Genomic DNA, 22,145 nt, shown 5'->3' with positions numbered 1-22,145 from the left:
ATTTCTATTCAGGATTCCCCAAATCATTCCCATAAAACAAACCATTCCTCAGAATCTGCCACTGAGGAAAAAAAAATAATTTTTAGAAAATTCTTGTTTATCATTCTGTAGGAATGCATACATACAAGGTCAAAATATTATCTAGTCAAAGTTGCCTCTCAGTTACTCATTACTGAGATTTAACTCATCAACAGAAGACCATAGCAAATCTGTTTGATTTTTTTTTTCTTCCCTCATTTCCCTTCTATTCCTGAAATTGGTACTTTAATGCACATGAAAATACTATTTTGACGGCATTAGCTCCAAATAAAAGTAACCTAAGGAAGCCGTGTGGGAGCTTTCTCAACGCAGCTTTGCCACCCAGGAGGGGGAGCACCCCACCCGACCAGCAGCGCCCCAGGCCTGCAGCCACATGCCCACGTGGGTTCCTGTCACTAACCTCTGCTCTCCCTGCCGCGATAGCCTGGCACATCCCCCCACTGACTGTCATTTCTCTTGCGGCAAGCGAGAAACCTCGCTTGGATGGTTGCACTGTTACTGAAAGTTTGTAAAGAATCAGGCACAAAGCCAGGATAACGATCCCATACCCAAAGCCGTCTTCAAAGGGAAGCAACGCGCGCTGCCCCACGCCACCGGGCTCGGGCACACGGCACACGCTCGCTGCGGGAAGCGAAATTAGAGACGATTCAACCACACAGCCCACCTCCAGGGAGGCTACGTGCACCGGCACCAGCGGCCTCTCACCCTTTAACGCTGCCCTCCCGTCGACGTATCACGCGAACAGCAGCAGAGCAGAAATGCAATAAGCAGCCGAGAGGGACACGGCGCCTCGGCGGAGCCCCTGGCCCGCCCCAGCCGCCTCCTCCCGCCATCCGCAGGCGCGGCCGCAGCTCGCGCGGGCCCAGTGGCGCCAGGACGGGGCGGCGCGGACCGCCGAGGAGTGCTCCGGCCCGGCTTAGGCAAGTTCGGCACGGCCCAGGCTTTGCAGGCAGAGCCGTCCCCCGGAACCCCGAAACCGCCCAAGCCGCCGAAGGGCGGGGGGAGAAACACCGGCGAGCACCCTTCCGCGCCCAGCGCCAGCCCGGTCGCTCCCCCTGCTCCGGGGAGGGCACAGCCCCGGCCGGTACAAACCTTTGTTCCCCACGGCGGTGGCGGGGCTGCCGCCGCCGCAGCTGCTGCTGCCCCCGGGCACCTCCTGGCGAGGACCGAGCGGCGGCGGCCGCTGTCCCTGGGAGCCGCCGCCGGGGCTGGCGGTGCTCGGCCGGGCTCTCTTCGGAGGGGGATCCCGCCCGCAGCCCGCACTCATCCTCGGCGGGCCCGCCTCCGCCCGCCCAGCGCGCCTCAGCCGCGCGGGCCCGCCAGCGGCTGCCGGGGCCAGGCGGCAGCCGCCCCGCGGGGACGGCGCGACGATGCGGCGGCGGCTCTACCCCTCCGCATCCTCCAGCCCGCGGCGCCGGACTCGTCCCGCCGGCCGCCCCCTCGGCGGGAGGCGCGCAAGGAGCGGCGGGGCCGGGGCCGGGGCCGGGGCCAAGACCGAGCCGCGTCCAACGAGGGGGGCCGTGGGTTGCCGCCGCTCGCAGCAAAATGGCTCCCCGCCCGCCTCACCCCTCTCACCATGGCGACCGCGCTCCTCCCCCCGCCGATAGCGGGCGCGCGGGCCGGAAAGCAGTGTGGCGCGAGGAGCGCTTTACGGCGGCGCGCGGAGGTCGTTGCTGCTGCGGGCGGCAGGCGGCGGGCGCGGGGCCCGGCGGCGCCATGGAGGGCGGCGGCAACTCCAAGGGCACGGGTCTCGGCGGCCTCTTCGGCGCCGGCGGGGTAGGGTACTCCCACGCCGACCTGGCCGGGGTGCCGCGTGAGTACCTGCGCGCAGGGGTGACTGGCGAGGCCTGCGGCGGCTCCCGCCCGCGGCCCGGGTGGCGGGGCTGGGCGGGGGGGGGCTGGTATCCGTTTCGCGTCGGCGGGGCAGGGCCGGGCAGCCGATGGCCGATCGCTGCGGGCCCGGGGGTGGCGGCGCCGCTCTCGGAAATCAACATGGCGGGGCCTGGGGGGAGGGCCGGTCCGGCCGAGCGGGGCGGCTGAGGGGCCGCGCCGGCAACGGGCTGAGGCCGAGCCAGCCGCCTCGCCCGCGGGAAGCCGACGGGGAGCGGGGAAGGGACGGCTTCCGCTACAGCCGGCCCGTCCCACGGCGCTGGCAGCGTGTTGCGACGGGCACGGGTTACAGAGGCGGTGTGCCCGTCCCATCCGTGCTGCTCCCGTGGCGCGGCCTGAAAACGGGGGTTTGCCTGTCGGTGTTGTGTTTTAATCAATTGTGCAACTTAACGGCAGGATTTTCACTGCTGCCATGTGCTCGGTCTGCCCCCTTTAACTCGCTGGATGTGAAATTGTTACTAGGGAAATTGGTGTTAAAATGTTCTTTTTTTTTCCTTTCAGTAACAGGAATGAGCCCTTTGTCCCCGTATTTAAACTTGGATCCCAGGTATCTAGTACAGGTGAGAAGGTGGCTTGTTTTTATCATGTTGAACTCGATTCCATTGTTTATATGGTGATATGTGAAGACCTCAAAATTCCTGCAGTGCTGTGCAGTGTGTACTGAAGTCTTGAACTGATGAACAGTTGAAAGGAACGATTTTTTCATGCGATGCCATGTTATCTAGGAGGAGAAAACCACTTTTAATATAGAGGACAAGTAAGACTGTTGTGGTAATATAAGCCTGCCACTATTGAAAAGAGGAGGTCTCCCTCCCTACTCGGAGGCATACATCTCCAACGTGCCCTTGCACATGTTCTGGCATTTGTCACACCCTCCACTAAGCCCCTTCAGTCATTAAGAGCAGCCAGAAACTCCCCACTCTTTTGATGGATTAGCTTTCTGTACTGTGATGAGTTCGATCACATTACAAAGGTGTTCAGCCAAACCCCATACCTGATGCAGGCTTTGTCATTGTAGCAGCAGCAGCAAATTTCACACCACTTTCCTCATGTTATTTCCTAGCTGAAGGGAAACCATCATGAAGTAAAGCTTTCTGGTTTATTCTACAGAATAATGTAGCTGTCATGCTTACACAGCTTAATTTTTGTTAACATAACATTATGGCCTGTAGGCCACCATAAAGAAAATAAAATAATTTAAAATTCTATAATGTTTTTCTTTCTCAGCAATGTTAACTGTGGCTGAAAAGGCTTATGTTAATCCAATAGGGAGGCATGTCTTAATGATTTTATTTAGTTAATATTTTCTATGTATTTTTAAATATAGCTTATATTATCTGAGAACATTAAATTTTGCAGAATTAGCACTGAAGGTCAACAGTTGTATAGTATCTGCTAATCTGTGTGTCTCTTGTTTCATGGTACACTGGGTCACTGCTGCTTTTGTAAGTGGAAAGCTCTGAATTCAGTTCTGCGGGCTGTTTTTTATATTTCTCTTTCACTAGAAGCTGTTATAGTCAAGATTACAACATAATATTCCCGTAATGGTAGAAAACATTGCATCTGCCTCTGTTTGAAGTGGATTCACTAGCATGATTATCTTGCCTGCTATTGTTGAGTGGTCAAAAAGATGCTAAGTGATTATATAGACCTCTTCCAAAAATACTCTCTACAGTTGTCTTCTTTAGTTAGTAAGCATATATCTGGGAACATGTTCATGTTAAAAATGGTATAACAGAGGTTTTGGAACAAAGTGTGTGTGTGTACTAATAGTTTGTTGTTTGTTTTTTTTTTTAAGCTTGCTTTGAAAAAAAAGAAGGTATTGGCATTAGTGCCATGAGTAACTTCTAAAACAGTTCTAAAAATACCTTTTGACGTAACACTAGAGGCTACAGTTTGTGTTTTAACACTTCACTGCTTTTTGTGCTTAGTACTAGCAAGTACATTGAAACAAAAGGGAATTCCATTTAAATGTGAAGAAAAACTTTTTTACTTGAACAAGTTGCCCAGACAAGCTGTAGGGTCTCCATCCTTGCAGATGCACAATACTGGGGTACAGCCCTGAGCAACCAGCCCTAGCTGACCCTGCTTTGAGCAGGGGGATTGCACTTAACAGTCTCCGCAGGTCCCATGCAACCTTAACCATGCTGTGATCCTAAAAATTCAAAGAAAAAGATGTAGCTAATATTTTAAAAGACAAGAACTTTAATTATTAGCTTTTAAAATTGGGTTGACTGTGAAGGTGTGCATGGAGGGGTGGGGGTCTCCTGTATTTAAAGACCATCCATTTGCTTTCAGAATGCAGAGGGCAAGTCAGCCTTATCGTTGAGAACCTTACATTTTGATCCTATCTTTCCCATAATAACAAATGCTACAGTGGTACTCATGACTTTAAAACCCACTTTCTTTGGTAGTCCATTAATGCAGGCACAAAACAATGTGTTTTCTGCAATGCTTTTGTTACCTTCAGCAGATATCCATTATAAAATAGCATGACAGCCTTTGTCAGAAACTAGAGGATGGGCTTCCTAGGTTGTTGTCTCTATAGAAATGTACAGGTTACATACAGACAGTGATTACTTCATCCTGACTTTTTGGTTTGAAAACTGTAAGAAATTGTTAAACTAGCATACACACTGAATATCAAGTTACAGGGAAGATAGAAACCATATTATAAGTTCAGTTTATTGATAAAGTATTCACAATTATAGAAGCTGTGTATCTTTTCTGTATTGCCATCCCTGTTCAGTGCCAAGTATGGACTAAGAAAACCCCTTAGAATGCAATTACTTGAGCCTGCAGTTGTCATGGTCATATATCAATTAAACAGGGGTTGAATAATACTATGACTGGAAAGCACAGAAGTAAAAAGAGAAATCTTACTGCTCTAGCACCTTACCAACACGTGTGCATTTTATCAATGTCTCATATTGAAAAAGTGCTTTGGCTGACCTTATCTCTATACATATGCTAGTTATCAGACTGTTTCACTGGCTGTTCATCTTTTTAGACCAAGTCTATCCCTGTGGGAGAAAGATGCACAAGTAAAAAACTACCAACCCTACATATTTCACACCAAATCATCACTGGTTTTGAATGTATTCCTTGCTTTTTTCATGTCTTTAAAATAGGTCATTTATTTCAGTGCAAGGGAATACTTTTTTTGATACAAAGGCTGTTTTTCTTTAGTGTCAGAGTAGTGGGAAACATTAATGCATTATTGCATCAGTATAGGTTGCTCACCGAGGAAACAGTGATGCATAATCAGACAACAGGAAGGTTTTGAGAGGGCAGTGTCTTGCATTGCCTGCTGCAAGATATAATAATTAAGCAAGTAGTCATTAAAAAAGTAAGAAACAAACTCAACAACCCATGCAATATGAGTTCCTTGGCTGCCTGATGTAACTCATAAAAACTTAGGACAGCTAGGAGAGTAAAAAAAGCTCTTAGTTTATCTTTTTAAGGTATTTATTAAAGTATACAAGTAGTATATTCCATCTCCATGCTAGTGTAGGCAATTTTCCAGAAACACTGGTTGTATGTTTTTTCTTTAGCTCATGTATGGATTAAAGAAAAAATTTTAATAGGGCCTACATTTTGAAGCAGGTACACTTGCAAAATACAAAAGTGTATGTTTGTTTTGTTTTCCTCCAGGATACAGATGAGTTTATCTTGCCCACAGGAGCCAACAAAACTAGAGGCAGATTTGAGCTCGCTTTTTTTACCATTGGAGGATGTTGTATGACAGGTAGGTGGTTGTGTTTTTCACTTTTCCCAGCTGTCCAGGTAACACCTATGTACTACAGTAATGGACAAGATTGTAAATGTCTTGTTCTGCAGTCTAGTCTTAGATAAACAGCTATTTGACTTCAGTCTGTACACTGAAGTCTATTCTTATTATTTGCATCTAGTATTGTTCTTTTTGCTCCTTTTTCTTCTTCTTAAAAAGTAATAACTTATGTTATGCTAAATAGGGGCAGCACTTGGTGCACTGAATGGTTTGCGACTTGGCTTGAAGGAGACGCAGAATATGGCATGGTCAAAACCTAGAAATGTACAGTAAGTATTTAATCTCAAAAAAATACACCTTTGTGACAGAGTTGTTTCTTCCAGCTTGTACAAAGTTAGATCTGCATATACTGTAAAAATAAGTATTTTTGTGGTTTTAGTGGGGACAAATGAGGGTCATTGTTTGTCTTCATCAAGTTATAAAATGTTATAATGATGTTCAGGTCAAGCTTTTTGTTTAGTGACAATTGGTATGTCCTCTGACTTACCTTAAATATTTGAGAATAAATTACTACTATGATACTTACTAGAAATCTACTTCAAAGTCAAAACAGTGGTTTTATATGTTGAAATATTCCTAGAGCAGCACAGTTTGGTTTGACCTATTTTTTCTGTCACTTATCTGAGAGCAAGTTCTCTCTTCTTTCCCAAACTTTCGAAAACCAGGAAGAGATTAAAATGCAGAAGCTGGGCCTGCCTAGCTTTGCATTAGGGATGACATAGGGGTGTGCTGCTGAGCAGGTGTTGCACAGTGGAATCACAGAATCATAGAGGTTGGAAGGGACCTCTGAAGATCATTTGGTCCAGCCCTCCTGCCAGGGCAGGATCACCTAGGGCAGGTTGGACAGGAACACATCCAGTTAGGTTTTGAAGATCTCCAGAGAAGGAGACTCCACATCTCTCTGGAAGTTGTTCTGGATCACAGCATCCACAAACACCCCTGGCATTCCCATGTTTTCATCTTACCTGATTGTTTGAAAGAACAGAGTAAAGATAAGAACACTTTTTTCCCTGCAGTATGCTTCTCCTAGTATTATCAGTGGTTTAGACATAAGTATAAGAAAACTTAAGTGCCTGTGAAGGAGACATAAGAAACTAGAGAAGTGAAGTAACTGGGGGAAACCATTTTCAGTTGCACAATACTCTGGAAAACAGGAATTTGAGAGGAGGAATTTAATATTTCCTAATACAGTTTGTACTGGCTCTGCTCCTTTTTAAATTCTGTTTCTGTATTCTTCATCCCCTTCTTTACCATCTCTAGAATTAGATACAGAACCAAATTCCCTGCTATAATTATGACTCTTCCATAGTGTTCTAGATGAACAAAATTGTATTTTATGTATTTGGAATGGACCGAGCCAGACAAAAACATGTTGTTAAGGGCAAACTGATGGGTCGATCCCAGCAGGTGGCAGTCTGCACGCACTGCTGTTAATCCGTGCTCTTCAAGGGAGGAGGCCTGTTGAAGGTCATCATCTTGAAACACTGTATTAAGTTCCTTCCATGTTTTCCTAATCAGATGCAGGGAAGAGACTTGCCTAGCTACATTTCCTTCATTTAGCCTTAATGTACACACAGGTTTTTTTTTTAATGACTTTAAATTTTGCTATTAATCACCTGTCAGATATCATAATATGTCATGGTTATTAAATTATGAATTTTCTCAGAGTTGATGTAATGTTAACAAAAAGGAGGTGGGGTTGTAATTAGGAGGAGACTGACAATACCCTTGCTTCTAGGCTTTTTTTCACTTGTTTAAAAATGAAGTTTTCCATTATTGTTTAGTTCATTTCTTAACCATATTCAATAATGGCCTGTGTGTCCTAATGAAAATTACAAAAAAGGAGAAGTAGTGGGAAATGAACTCAAATCAGAAGGAACATAATGTGTGACACTTCCATTGCTTTAAATGATAAACTGTGTTCCAGCGGTAGTCAGCTGTCCAGAGCAGTACTGTGCCTGTGATAGTGTTACACTGCTGGGAGATAAATATCAGTCATTTCTTCTGGCTGCTGCTTCTGAAGACAGTGTATACCAAAAAGAAGTGGCATTGTGCTTCCCTGAGAGTGCACTAAAGACTTGTTTTCCCTCTTTAGTGCTAGTCCGGAGGCATACAGAAATACTCATACTCATACAAAAATACTTGGCATTTTTGCTGAGTGCTAAGTTTGACAAATGGAAGTGCAAAAGATTGCCTCTTCTCTTCCTGACTTGCTTTTAATACCTGTGCCATTTGTTCAGGCATCACCATGCTCCCTGACAGATTGTCCCTGTATTGCTTGCACCTTCTAGAAGAGCACTCTAGCTTTCTTGGAACTTTTTTACCTGGTTAAGTCAGCATAAGTGCATCAGTCATTCTCACTAGCTGTGTGTAGTCACCACATTTATCATTTGGGCTAGAAAAGAACATTTATCAACTTGGGCTAGAAGATTATTTGAAGGGAAGAGATTGGATTCCTGTTAAGCTGCAAGTTTGACTTGAAAAGAAAGAAGAATTTTCTTAAGATTTGACAGGACTAAATATTTGCCTTCAGTATTGCATGCATTACTATTTATAGTATGCATGATAGAGGAGGTTATGCACAACACCAAGCTGTGTGCTTTTCCTTAACTGTTTTGTTTTGAAGGGCTTTTGGTTCATTATTCCGGCGTTATTAATCAAATGTATATGCATATTACACCTACTGTCATAAACACTCCCTCAGTGTAAATAGAGCGCTAAAGGTTTTAATACTTTTAAACACCTTTACAGAATTCTAAATATGGTGACAAGGCAAGGAGCGTTATGGGCTAACACTCTGGGATCTCTGGGTAAGTAAACTTTATTTTGTAGGGAAAACAATTTAAAGACATAACTGTTTGATGGGAAAGTGTATTCTTTAAATTTTCAATATGAAATCCATCAGGAAAAACTGCAGGTTTTTTTCTTTAGGACATGAGGGCATTTCAGTAGACATTGAAAAGGAAATTAAAGGCTAAAATAGGTTTTCAAGCATAGGTAGCCAAATGCCTGTAATTAAACCCCAAAATATTTAGTATATTACAAACAAGAACTCTAGCTGTGGAATAACAGGAATAACTGAAAATTGTAGGTAATGCTTACTTGTTAATAAATTTCAGTCAATTCACAACTTAAGGCAAAAAATGTAATTGAATACTTCTGAAATAACTTCAATAACCTAAGAAGACACTCAGTGGTCATGTGAGCAACTGCCAGATATCTGTTTCCAGTTAAGGAGTCAACAAAATGTTTATCTGTAGAAGAAATGTGATAGTGACTACGAAGATCTATCCTCTCATGACAGTAGCTTAGCTAGAAAAATCACATTTGATACCATCCACTTTAAATCTAAATGTTGCTTGTAACTAATACGGGTTAGAAAAAAGAGAAAATAAAGTGATCAAAAGCCTGATATAGGAGAAAAACTGCTGTGAAGTGAGGTTTGGTGGGGGAGAGGGGCAGGAAGTAAAATCATATCAGTTGCCTCAGAAAAACATTCAAATGGTTTCATAGAAGTCAGTAGAATAACTAACACCCTAGAGAATGCAAGCTCTTCAGCTTCTGCCCTCTGCAATCTTAAAAAAGCAAAGAGTGCTCAACTACTTTGAAAGGAGAAATCCAAAACTGATGAAATTATTTTGAAGATTAATGAACTCATTACCCCACAAAGTGGTAATAAGAGAAATTAGCAATTATTTAAAACAGAGATTACATCATGTTATAACCCAGCTTCCACATATTTGAATTTTGAGAAATGTATCAAAGCATGGGCTAAGTTGCATTTATTACATTTTATATCTCAGTCTTATTTCTAAAGAGTAGATTAGCTTGCCTTTTAACTCAGATATCAGCTTTTAAGGCATAATGTAGAAGCTATGGTTAGAGATGGGATTCTGAACTATGGTGAGAATGGCACTTTTCGTGAGATGCATATTGTGAGTTTTGTGGGGTATTGGTTTTTTGATTTTTTGGTGTTGTGGGATTTTTTTTCCTTATTTTCTATTCCAAATCTCATCAAAACATGTCTGAAAACTGAGATGCAGGCACACTGCAGTTCAAGGTTCCAGGTTCAGTGACACATTAACAGATTTTTTCAGCTGTGTTTGAAGAAAGATTACTCCAGAAAATGTTTGTGCATTCCGGTAACAAGTTGTTATTTTTCTTATAAAATATGGTCTCCCAAGTCACTGAGTGAAGCAGAACTTGGTATTTTGGGATTTGGTATAGCTCTGCCTTGTTCTAGCTACCAGAGAAGTTCTTTTCAAGGAGCTGAAGTATTTTTGCATCTTATTTCACTTGTGCAGCATTTCTGTACCTCGGAGATTCCTTTTGTCAGTACTCACAATTTTTGTTATTCTGTTCCTGAACAGAGGTAGCAAGGTCTGTGTTAAAACTATTGTTAAAAAATGTTGTTGAATTTAGCCTTTCCTTCCCCTCTTTGTTAATACTACATGCTACTAAGGACAAGGTAGAATGCTATTGCCTATGCCGAATGGGGAAAGATTCTACTGTTCAACTCATTGACATTAATACAGTTGCTTATGAAGGATTTACATGCTTTTTAGCAGAAGTAAAGATTTTAAATTCTTGGATGACAAGGGACGAGTTAAAGTGGTATGATGTCTTTATCACTTGAAAATTATGACATATTCTACTGTTCTTTGAAATATCATGAGAAGCAAGGACGGGGGTGCCTTCTCCCTTCATCAAAATACAGAGATTATATATGCATCCATACTAAGAGCCCATGCATTTCTCTTTCTAATCCTTTCCAGGACAGTCCCCAAAGTTCTCCCAAAGCAAAAGCCCTTTGGGGACAAGGTTTTCATATGCAGACAGAGGTGAAGCAGCTGTGAAATGTCAAGTCCCAAGCAGTCTAATAGTCATTTATGAGACAAATGTAGCCCACTATACTCCGGCCCTTGATAACATGACCGGAATGCTGCACTTAACTTGCATTTCATCTCGGTCACACGTGGGCAACAATTTTCTCTGCTACATAGAAAGTGTTGCTGCGTGTAGTTTCATGGCATTCACAGAAGACAGTATAAAGCCTGCCAGTACAAAGTTAAACCCTCAAACGTTTTTTTTAAACAAATTTGAACTAGCAAAATGAGCTTAAGCTTCAGTCAGTGTTTTCTGTCACATACTTATCATGTCTTGAGGCAGTACTAGATGTCATGAAGAATGCTACTTTACAACCAAACTATAGCTAGAGAAAGAAAAATTATCAGTCAAATAGAAATAGGTCTGTAAAAAAACCACCAAAAACAGGATTTGGCAGAGGATTCCCCTCTTTAAATAAACCGAAAATCTGAGCTTCGGAAGTGTAGTCTAAGTAGTTACATTGAGGCTGGATTCTAAGCCTTGAATCTCAGAGAACAGGACTTTTAACTCGAGGTTTTTTTAATATGTTTTTCTTTCCCAGCTCTTCTTTACAGTGCGTTCGGAGTCATCATTGAAAAAACACGAGGTGCAGAAGATGACCTGAACACCATAGCTGCTGGAACCTTGACAGGAATGCTGTACAAAAGCACTGGTAGAGTAGCAAAATGTGTCTAATTTTCCTCTTCTTGTGCTTTATCCCAGAATTCTCATTACTTTTACTAACTACTGTCCTGCTCTGAAAATTGACAGTGTAAAAATGTTACACTAGGAACACAGAACTAGAATGTAGTTTTTTGCAGCTCTAGGTACTAGCACATGAACCACTTGTAGGGAGTTTCATCTTGAAACAGTTAAGCTGTGTTGTGTGTTGCTTCCTCCTGCTTTCACTTTGAAAGGTAGTTCCCATTTACCTGCATCCATTCATGGACTTGAGAGACTATTTGTTTTATTCCTGCTATACCTGAAAAACATGGCTAAGAATGAGCTGGGTATGTATTTTATACAATCTCACTATAAATCTGAGTAAAAATTGTGAGTGTTTAGTCAGTATATATGTATAACAGACATAGTTTGGCTCTCATGGTTATTGTTAGTCCTATTAGTCCGAGTTGGAAAGAATCCAATTTAATTCATCTGGATTTTTTTTTTTTTTAATATTTTTGTAAGTACAACTTTTCCTTAGGTAAGTCATAGCTGTGTGAAAAACAATGTGTAGGTTAGGGGATATTGAACTAATAGGGCTCAGTTATCTGATAGATGCAGTGCAGCTAAGTGTCTTTTTTCAGCTGTTGAAATTAATTTTTTATGCCAAACAGGAAAAGTTTTAATTGATGCTGTCTACTTCTGAGATTAAGCAACAATAACCAGAAATATTAAGATGAGATTACCTTCTCTAAGCATACATGAAACAGTGGTATTCATCCAGTACAATCCTAAGTAGAGCGTAAGACAAAATTTCTTTCCAAATCAGGGTCAATAAAAAATTCACTCCCAAGAAGGTGCAAATCAGGAATTCAAATTTAACACAGATTTTTTTTTTTTCCTTAAGACAAAAGATTTTGGTAAACTTGTTTTACATATTCACATCACTAAACCATGCATAAAGAAACTAATATTTATAAAGTTGTTACTTAGCTGTTTGTGAAACTGTTGTTTTATGGTAGGACTCTAGTCTTTGCATAGTGATCAAAACCAACAAACAACGTTATTTGAGAACAGTGTGGATTTAAGGTTAGTTTGCTGATGCATACTGAATTGTTTGCAGAACAGAGGGTCTGAGCTTCATCAGCAAAATGCCTGTTAACACGTACTCCAAGCTCAACAACTGGAGGGATTATCTTTTTATTTTCTTTTGAGGGCTACTAGGTACCACAGGTTGACATTACCACAGGAAAAAAGTTTTAAGTACCTCAATAAAGTTTTGTCTATACGATTCACGTGTGTTTTACTGAGGAGATAATTCTAGAATTAGTCTATGTACTTTCACATATGTCACTGAGCCCCAGCATCTTAGAAGTGTTCCTGAAGGCCAGCTTTATATATGAGGCAAAACGTTTTGAGAAGTCTTACTTTCCTGTTGGCCTAGACTAACTGAAACCAGAAATAACTGTCTTGAGCAGCCTTCATAAATACAAGCTTATGCACTTAATCTTGCAACAGCACATGGCTCTCTTGTAATCAATTACTTTTTTGGGATTTCATGAGTGATATGCCAGATTGCCAACAACAGCTGGATAGGGTAGCAGTATAGAAGTATAATATTTTCTGCAGGAAGTTATCATTAAGAAGAACTGCCATCTTACATTCCAGCAGAAGCTTCCCCCTTCAGAAGTATAAAGCTGGCATTATGTGTAATCTTTTTTTTCTGGCACAGTGCAACCATGGATAACTACTCCAGTCACATGCACAGTCATCTGAGACTACAAAAAATTTTCTTACCAGAGCACAGTGGGGCTTTTGTTTTGTAACATAAGATCTGCTGAGCTAACAGTAACACTGATAAAGGTAAATGTAGTGAATAAGTCTCTATTCGTAACAGTATTGTATTTCAAGAATGTGTTGTACTTATGAACTGTAGTGCACAGAAACACCAAAGAAACATTTTTCACCATATACAGGAGCTTTGAGTGGTACAATGGACCTTAGAAGTGAAGGATTAGTTCTGTAAGTGAAAAAGATAATACATCTGAAAAATTTAATTCCAGTCTTATTTTCCTTTTTTTTTTTTTTCTTTCATGCTCTGTCCCTCCTGCCACTTCTCCAATGCTTCCTCTCCTGTCACCTTACCCCTGAATGCCCTTCCCAATTCTGTATGGTAAAGCTTCCCTCTAAGTTACACCTTTACCCAGCATCAATATATATTTACCTTAAAAATTTTTAATATTTAAACCATATGCAAATGATCAGTTCACCTCTGTGACATATCAAGATTATTATAATTTCCTGCGTTACACAGAATGCCATGTTGTGTTGGCATTAAAAAAAGAAAATTTGAAAGCCGTCACAACATGTCTGTTATAAATCCCTGTATTTTAGTGTCAGCTGGGAGCTCCCACAGATACACCATTTCAAATCAAGGCTGTTCTGTAATCCACAAAGGGTGGATACAAAGTTGGATGCAGTGCTGTTCAAACACTCAGGTTTCTCACTTCCATCATTCCTGTTTTGTAAAGAGATCAGGAACGTATTTAAGAAGAAACTGTAAAAGTATGGCAAGTTTATTGTTACGACTTTCTGGTTCATCTTTAAATATAGCACTTACTTATGGAAAAATAACATCAGCAACCCCACTGCACTGAAAAATACTCTTGTGTACATTACAAAGCCTAGATTGAATTTCTGAAACAAATGATTAAGCTTTTGCTGAGGCGGTTTAGTGGACAAGAAAAAAAAGTAGTGAGAAGACTTTTTGAAGGCTGAGATTTGCTGCCCAAAACTGGTCCCAGTTTTCACAATTTGTCCTTGTAGAGGTGTTAATCATTACCAAAATGCCAGCAATAAAAAAAAAAGGCTTTCCAAAATACCCACATTCCAAAACCATTAGATTGTGAGCAGTGTGCAAGGCTACTTAACGCACAGCTTGTGCCTAAGAAGATTAAAAAGTCTGCAAGTGAGAGCTGTGGAAGTTCAGCCCTACTCTGCTCACTGGAAGTGGCCTTAATCACTGAAAGTTCCCCATTGCAAGTGACTAAGGCAGTAAGTCCCCAAGACTTCTGATAGTCCTCCTTGGAGTGAGTCAGATACTGTTAGTTGTTAGCTGGAATCTGTCTTAGCACGCTGTATGGCTTAGGTTAACAGATGCTGAGTTGAGTTTGAAAGCAAAACTGATTTGAGGAGCTTTGAAACAGCATACTAGTTGATCCCTTTGACCAAAGCGATCTCTAGCTTTCACATTTATTTGAAATGAAATTTAATACCAAGATCACTTACTAGATTTTAGCCCAAATGTAGCAATATGAGTACAGTATTAACTTGTTACACGAGACTTGCAACTTTATGGAAGGTGTGTTTTGAGTTCACAACTTAAACTGGATGTTCTGGGTAGAAGTTGAGAAACAGATGAAAGAAAACTCTTTGTGTTCCTTTGCCAGCGGTATCTGTAGTAGAAATGTTGTTGCAACTTAGCCAAGCCTGTTTGAGTTTTGCTAAAAGGGAGTCTGCTATCCTAAGTCCACGAGGATGGCTTTTCCATTTAATAAAATACTATTCTTTATTCTTCAACTTCAAGCAAAGGCAGAAATTAAGATCTGTTATGCCAAGTCTTTTTCTGGTAAAAGTTACAAAGCGCAAATACTAACAGAGCTTAAAACAAATCATTAGCCCTCTTGCATGCATTTTCAACCTCTTTTCTAAATTAAGCATCTTCAGTTTGTTTCCTCGTAATTGTATTAGTGTCTGAAAGTAGCAAAAATCAAAAAGACGATTGTCATTGTGCACTATGTCACTATTATTCCCTCCCGCCATGGAAATGCACGTGGTTCCAGTCATCATGTCAAAGGTGCAGCTGGCTGAGGATCTTATGTTCCTCCTCAAGCATGCAAGATTGATCACTCAGAAAAAAGATACTGGGCTAGGTGGGACTTTGGTCTGACACAGTATAACAGCCATTAATTTCTCATTGAAATTCCCGACAGAGACTTCAGTAAGCAAAAAAAGTTAAATAACCTTTACCTTTTATCTGAGGGTTACACAGGTTGTAGATGTTCTTTTTCTTAATTTCTTTTTGCCTTTGGAGGTTGGGGGAAGCAGGAAAAAGAATAATGCTTTGGACAAACTAAATTATTTTGTTTATTGTACTTCTGTGCAGTAGGAACCTGATACTAGATAGAGCATCTCATGCCTTTTGCACAATAGATGTTACATTATCTGGTATAAAATGGTGTGCATCTGAAGAGAAGGGAATTGCATGCTAGCAATAGCTGAAGGGAGTAGTTGTCATTTCAAGACCTCAGAACACAACCCTGAAAGTCAATACATTATGAATTCATTAAGAAGGGCTAAATGTTTTATTGCTAGCAGTAAAGTCTGGCCAGAGCTAAAGATCAGTTTTGTGACATTCAGTGGGTAGGAGTTCAGGGCACTTGTGTTAGCTAACTAATTCTTGAGCTATAAAAGCCTCTTTCCTTTGGGCTCAATCTGTGTTTTCCTTTGGGCCAGACAGGGTTGGTTTTTTTTCCTGTTTTTGTTTGGTGGGGAGGGGGAAAGGAGGAGCTTTTTGTAGACTGCTGCAGGTATGGCTCTGGAATATCTTAGTTTTCTGCATTATTTGGGGAAAAGCAAGTAAAGAACTTGCTTGTGAACTTTGAAGTTCAGGGTTGTCAGGCATTTTAGAAATTAAGAATCTCTGTTAAAACCTGCTTTTATCATAGCAAGTCTACGGGACTATTAATCAAATGGTGCTTAATGAAAGGATTTTCTTTCGGGTCTGAAATAAGAAAGCTAAGGGCAAAGTACAAGCAGGCGCTACAGGTGATAGCTAGCTTTGTTACTTGAAGGCTAATGTCTTAAGAATACGTGTGGCCACTGAGAGCAGCGCTGCCTTCTGCCCAGCTCTGCAAAGCAGAAGAAACAGTGAACTAAGTTCTCAGTGCTGCAGGGGTTTGCAGGCTTCTTGCTGCCATTTAGAGTAGCTGAAGTAGTGTCCTGTCAGTCAGGTGCTGCTGCTTTCACTCCGTGAGAAAATAGGGATTTTAATGTTTGCAAAGTAATTTCAATAGCTTTAATACTTGTAAATTAAATCGTAAGTTCTTACCGTTTTTCTAATTTAGCCTTCACACCACAGGAAGATTTCCCTGTTTCAAGCTTTGTTGTTTCTGTATTTTAACCACAATACTGTCTTAGCTGCAGCAGTATGTAAGCAGAACATGCTTTTCTGGAATGTATCTTGTTTCCAGAAAAGAAGTTTATCAGTTTCTTCAGTAATTTCTGTACCCACAGACTTCATCCACACTTACAAGATTTCATAAAATGACCCCTGGGGAGCAGGAGGAGGAAACTGTTCACATTTTCTACTGACATAAGACCACCCACAAAACAATTGTCTGCCTGATGGTTCAGAGAATCTGGTTAGCTACCACTGTGCTTGAATTTGGAGCAAAACTGAGGTTGCCTTGTACATTTGAAAAGTCAAGTTCTTGAAAACATCTTAAAATATTTTTGTTCCTGGAAGCCCTGAAGGAGGAGAAACTGTTTGCATTCTGAATATCTGAGACAAATTGTGATTAGTTTTTTGTCTTCCAGTCTATTACACTTCTTTTGCTTGGCATAAATACGTGCATTGGGGTTTTCAGTTAAAATATTTCTGATGTTTGCTCTTGGATGGTTCTTGCTTTAAAGATCCCCAGAACTATCCCAGGATAGTGTAGTAACACATTCTGAAAATATAGACAGCAAGGTCCTGAATGGAAGATTTTGCCCTCGTTATGAAATACAGGTACTGGCTTTACCTACTATACGAGTCCAATTCAGTGTTAGGAGTGGATCATGCCATGAAGAAATGCAAAGCTGTGCTATTAGGATGCTGTGTGTCATTGCATAGTGTGCTCTGAAACCTATTTTAAGTGCGTAGAAGATGGACAATACTCTGTGGTGAAAGGGTGCAGCAGCTAAAGCCAAACAGAGAACCAAATTCTCATTTAGACAGCATCAGATGTATCTTTGGAAGCCCATAGCAGCTTCTCAGCTATTGTGCAAGTTGCCTGATCTCAAAATACCTGCTTTCAGAAACGTCTGTCAGCTGGAACTTCAAGTTATCTTACTCAGACATGCAAGATTAGAGGCTTACGACCATATTTCTAGCAGGGTTTGTCAAGGCAGACTTGGTATCAGAAGCTTGCAGAGAGTGACTGCAGAGGAGGGGTGGGAACATGTTCTATCATGCAAACACAGCTGGGATGGGAGTGGAATTTTTTTTTTTTTTTTTTAAACAATGTAATCTTCTCAGAGGTCTTAACATTTTCTGCCCAGCAACTGGTCTGCATTCTACAGTGCATTACTGTTTGAAGTCTGCCACAGACCTGGAGGTATTTACTCAAATGCAAATCTAACCATTTAGGGAAAGGAAAGTTTTTTCTTTCGCTTTTTTGTAATTACTGCGGATAGCTCAGAAACCAAGTGCAACTGCTACAAAACAAATTGCTGGTTAAGTTTTATAGCAGAGGCATAGGGAACCTGGTAAGAAACATTTCTGACATGTTTTCTTCTTGGATTTTTTTCTGACTCACTCAGTAATGCACCTATACCAACTGCACAAGTTTAGTTCCCGTTCATGAAACAAGCTTCCACTGAAACATCTTCAGCAAAGTCCTTGAGCTGTCTGCAAGACCTACAGACTGCTTTAGGCCTGATGGTTGACACTTTGTAAGTGGATTCAGAGCTGCCATCTTCACCTGGCTGACCTCAGCACAGGAAAACATTAACAACGTTTTTTGTGTTAGGAGCAGTACATCTTAGCAGCACTGTGTCCAAGTCTGCATGGATGCTAGAAAGTGGCTCAGCTATCCAAATTAAAGAAGATTCCTTTCTTGTACAATCCTGACTTGACAGAATCTGGAACCAGGCTTGATCAGCTTTCAACCTACCTTTCTTCCATGGGGAGAATAGGATTTTAAGGAGGCAGAGGAATTGAACACAGGGGCTGAGGGAAGAGTCTGCAGGAATAGTCATAACTCTGTACTGTGTTGTGTTCTATGAAGATGTTCCACGTTTCGTGCATTTCCCCGTACACCAGAATGGTTAGGAGCCCTGTTTGGGGGTTCCATCTCTGAGCAATTGCTTCCTAATGTGAACAGCAGAAAAATGAGGCTCTAACATTTTATTCATTTTCCCAAAAGTAATGAGGAGTTAGTATTTTTACAGACTATCTCAAATATTTGTTTTGCACAAAGTGTCCTTTAAATTTCACCTGTGGCTTTTTGCCAGAAGCTGCTTGCACATGGTTAGTTCTGTGTACCCAGCTGCAGCCCCTTCATATGAAAAGCTTGTTGTGAAAAAACCTCAGGACGAATTATTAAAAATAGAAGTCTACATTCATGTTCCTAAATCCTGATTTAGGCACGTAGGTGCATAAATGGTGTGTGTCTTTCCTTAGAGCTGTTGAGTTCTTGTAGGGCAGTGAACTCAGTTGGACTTACATCCCAAAAAAACGTGAATCATCACAGCTAATCTGGCAATGAAACTTCTAGAAACTATGGCTAGACATGATCTCCAGTACAAAGTCCAACTTCTGCTATCACTTCTGCAGCTTCTTGGTTTAGTTACGTGCCTGGGCAATGCAAGTAGGTTTAACAACTCCAATGATATCCATTTAATCTTGTAGCACAGGTAATGCAGTCTCAGTCTAGATGACGCCAACAGCTTTTTGCCCCAGTACAAGCCTAAATGCACAAGCCTAAGTGAGACAACTTTATGACCCATGATGGGGGGAAAAAAAAAATCCACCACCGATTACTGAGATGCATTTCTTTTCAAGTTTGAGGAACCTGAATTCCACTATCAGTTTTACCAATAAAGCAGGCAGGTTTTATCAAGCTGTAAGGTGAAATTGGCCTTGTTCTATATACTGTACACATTATCTAACTTGCTTCAGCTGGGATTGATAAACATTGCAGAATCAAATTCTATGAAATTTTCCTAGTGGTGAGGACCATACTCTCAGGTGTTCCTGTGCATTTACAGTACATACTGGGAGCTTTCCCAAGGCACTTTCTCCTATTGAGAAATAGAAACATTCTGCTGTTTAGTAAAAGAAACAGAAGTCTCTACTTCTGCCCCTGTACACCACAACCCTCACATGGGTGGAATTGGGTTTGTAATGCCATATGACTCCCAGCTCCAGCCACGTGTGCTGGCTGCCAGTAGTAGCCAAACTTGCACTGTATTTTTACCTTCACAACTTGCAGGAGCTTCAAGTTTTGAGGAGGCAGTTAAAAAAAAATTTTTTTTTAATCACCTGCATGACTCAATTTTTGCCATTGCAATACGATTACAATTTTGAAGATTAGTAATAGTAAGAATAAAGAAAGTTGTTCAGTGTATGCCCTAGTAAATTCTTGCCAGTTGATTGGTTTCATATACTTTTTTTTTTCCAAAAAGTTTTAAAATTCCAAAGAGACAAAAGCAGTGATGTGCTGCATGATGACCCTCATGAATCTGTGGCACCCAAGGTCAAGTCCAGATCAGCTGCTGTTGTGTTCACTTATTTTGCTCCCATACTTTCTCCTTCCCCCCAAACCTAGTTACCATAACATACAGACATTATTATTATTCCTCATCCAAAATCCTAATCAGAGAAGTTCTTAAAGCAGGAAAAGATCATATCTGTCTGTAAACACCTGTGCTGAAGACAGATGGAATAGGTAAAGTAGGACTTGGGAAAAGCCATCTTTGCTTCAAGTGTTCTGTAGTGGTTCACTCGGGCAGTAGTGCAAACATAGTTTGAGAGGAAGTCATACCAGCAGAATTAGCGTCAGGATCAGGAATGACCTTTCTTGAGCCTGGCAGCAGGTTTTTTGGGGAGGGTGGAATTAGCACAGGTACACTTTAGAAGGTTACTCAAAGAAAAACTGTGTTGGATTAAGATGCCTCTGGATTTGAACAGCTGCTTGGGAGTTGCTGTAGCTGACCATTTCCTTGGACATAACTTTAATGGCTTTTAATCTGTTTCTCTTTTTCAGGTGGAGTGCGTGGGATAGCACGAGGTGGTATTGCAGGTCTGACACTTACTGGCCTCTACGCTCTCTATAACAACTGGGAGCACATGAAGGGCTCTATAACCCGGCAGTCCCTCTGAGCAGGGCAGCCAGCGCTGGACGGAGGACACACTTGCATAGTCACCAATCAAATCAGTTGCGAGATCTGTCTGGTGCCCCTTCCTATTTTATTTACAATTAGCGTGAAACCGAAGGAAGCTATGCTGGGAGGAACCTCTTGACACCACATAGCTGAACTGGCCCTTTCCTTCCTGCCAGCTAGTTGCTGGAGAGGCGGCAATATTTGTTGGACCCACAAGTGAGCAGAGTGGCCACCGAGATAGAGTCTCCCTGACACGCTCACCAGCTAGCCCTGGGCCAGAGCTATGAGGCATGCTCAAGTCCCATAGCTGTACCTGCTGCACGACCAGGTTGCTCGGTTGCGCCTACTACAACGATAGCGCTGCGTAATAAAGTCTGTGTCCATAGAGCTATTCACTGCAGTCTTTCAACGCACATCGCCCAGGCAGCCAGCTCCTGGGCAGCTGGAGCCAGCAGGAGCCTTCCGTAGCAGCTGGCACAGAGCACGGCTTGTTATTCTGGCAGCACAGGGTAAGCGGTAAAAAGGAACATCTTCATTAATAAAACGGGTGGTACTTCCGCAACACCGTCTGTATGCATTGCTGTTCCTACTGCTGGTAAGGCAAAGATGTGCCACATCCAGCAACTCTTATTTACAGTTTTGTTTTGAGGGACTGATGTGATAAAATCCTGGGGGACCTAGGGGGTGAGGGGAAATGAACTAACAGGCTGATTGTCTCCTGATGCGAGGTAGTGGTGAGGCATACCAGGGCTTGACTCCATCCCCTTATGTGCTCTAATAAATAAGGAACTGGTGGTTTCTGGATGAGGTACAGCTGCTGTGGCAGAACAGCTGCCACTGGATCATCAGAACACTTGGGTGCTCCAGGATCTTGGAACTCGTTTAGCCAACAGCTAGAAACCAAGCAATATAAATACTCTTCTCATTGCTTATTTTTAATCAGTGACAAGCTTTTTCCCCCAAAAAATAATGTTTGCAGGTTATCGGCAGAATGAAGAAGTGCGATGAACCTTCACCTTCTTTGGTGTTAAAATTAAACCATGTACCAAGCATTGTTTGCAGATAAATTAAACAGTAAATTGTGAATTAGTTCAGTAATCAGAGTTACTGTGTAACATCTCATTCCTTAAGTTTTTAAATAATTAAACAGGTCTGAGACAGCAGAAAGGCAGGGCAAGGGAAAAATGAGAAACTTGCTGCTCGGTAGACAACTTAATGCAAAACAAAGAATTTACTTTGAGCTCTCCCTATTTAAACAGCTCTTGATAACTGTTGCACAACAAAACAGAAACTTCAAAAAAGCAATAGAGGGAAGGTAGTAGCTCTTACCTTCCTCTGATGAGAAACGCAACTTTGCTGAGAAGCCTCTTTAGGAGATAATGACTACTGAGACTAGGTTTTTATGGAGCAAGTGCTCTAGCTAACAAGGCTTCACAGTTGAACCCAATTATTAGCTTTGCTTAGATACACAGCAGATGCTATATGCCAGCACTTAACTAGATGTACCATAAAGGAAAGAGAACAGGTCTTTTCTCACCTGCTTTGTAAATGCTGTTTCTTGTTAAGCCTTATGTTCTGCTGTCTTTTAGTGGGCTAAAAGACAGTGGGCCATTACTGCTGTGGTGTAAGAGCTGGACCTCCCAGCATGCATTTTTTGAGGGCCGTGCCACCAAAGAAACTGTCCTTCTCACAGGCTGCAGGAAGGTGACATAGGCACCAGCTGCACAGCACTGTTGGGTGGGACATC

The 22,145-nt window shown here is 41.8% G+C and overlaps 2 protein-coding genes across 2 annotated transcripts in view; one reads left to right on the top strand and one right to left on the bottom strand.

The window, feature by feature from the left end:
• The window catches only part of PARG (poly(ADP-ribose) glycohydrolase), a gene marked incomplete at its 5' end in the record, with an annotated part of 70,798 nt that extends 69,492 nt beyond the window's left edge, over nucleotides 1–1,306 (bottom strand). Inside the window, one exon of the mRNA XM_082002239.1 lies at nucleotides 1,132–1,306. Within this exon, the coding sequence (XP_081858365.1) occupies nucleotides 1,132–1,306 (175 nt within the window). The remainder of the gene's footprint in view (nucleotides 1–1,131) is intronic.
• Nucleotides 1,307–1,755: 449 nt separating this feature from the next.
• LOC309407133 (mitochondrial import inner membrane translocase subunit Tim23) lies at nucleotides 1,756–20,396 on the top strand (the record flags this gene model as incomplete). Its single annotated transcript, XM_082002586.1, has 7 exons — nucleotides 1,756–1,852; nucleotides 2,431–2,489; nucleotides 5,584–5,677; nucleotides 5,904–5,988; nucleotides 8,471–8,529; nucleotides 11,148–11,258; nucleotides 20,281–20,396. The coding sequence occupies 7 exons, from the start codon at nucleotides 1,756–1,758 to the stop codon at nucleotides 20,394–20,396; spliced, it is 621 nt and encodes a 206-aa protein (XP_081858712.1).
• Nucleotides 20,397–22,145: the final 1,749 nt, after the last annotated feature.

This window comes from Phaethon aethereus (assembly GCF_964289735.1).
Source record: "Phaethon aethereus genome assembly, chromosome: 7".
Lineage (NCBI taxonomy): Eukaryota > Metazoa > Chordata > Aves > Phaethontiformes > Phaethontidae > Phaethon > Phaethon aethereus.
Note: the sequence above shows the minus strand (reverse complement) of the source record. Positions and strands in the feature narration are given on the sequence as shown.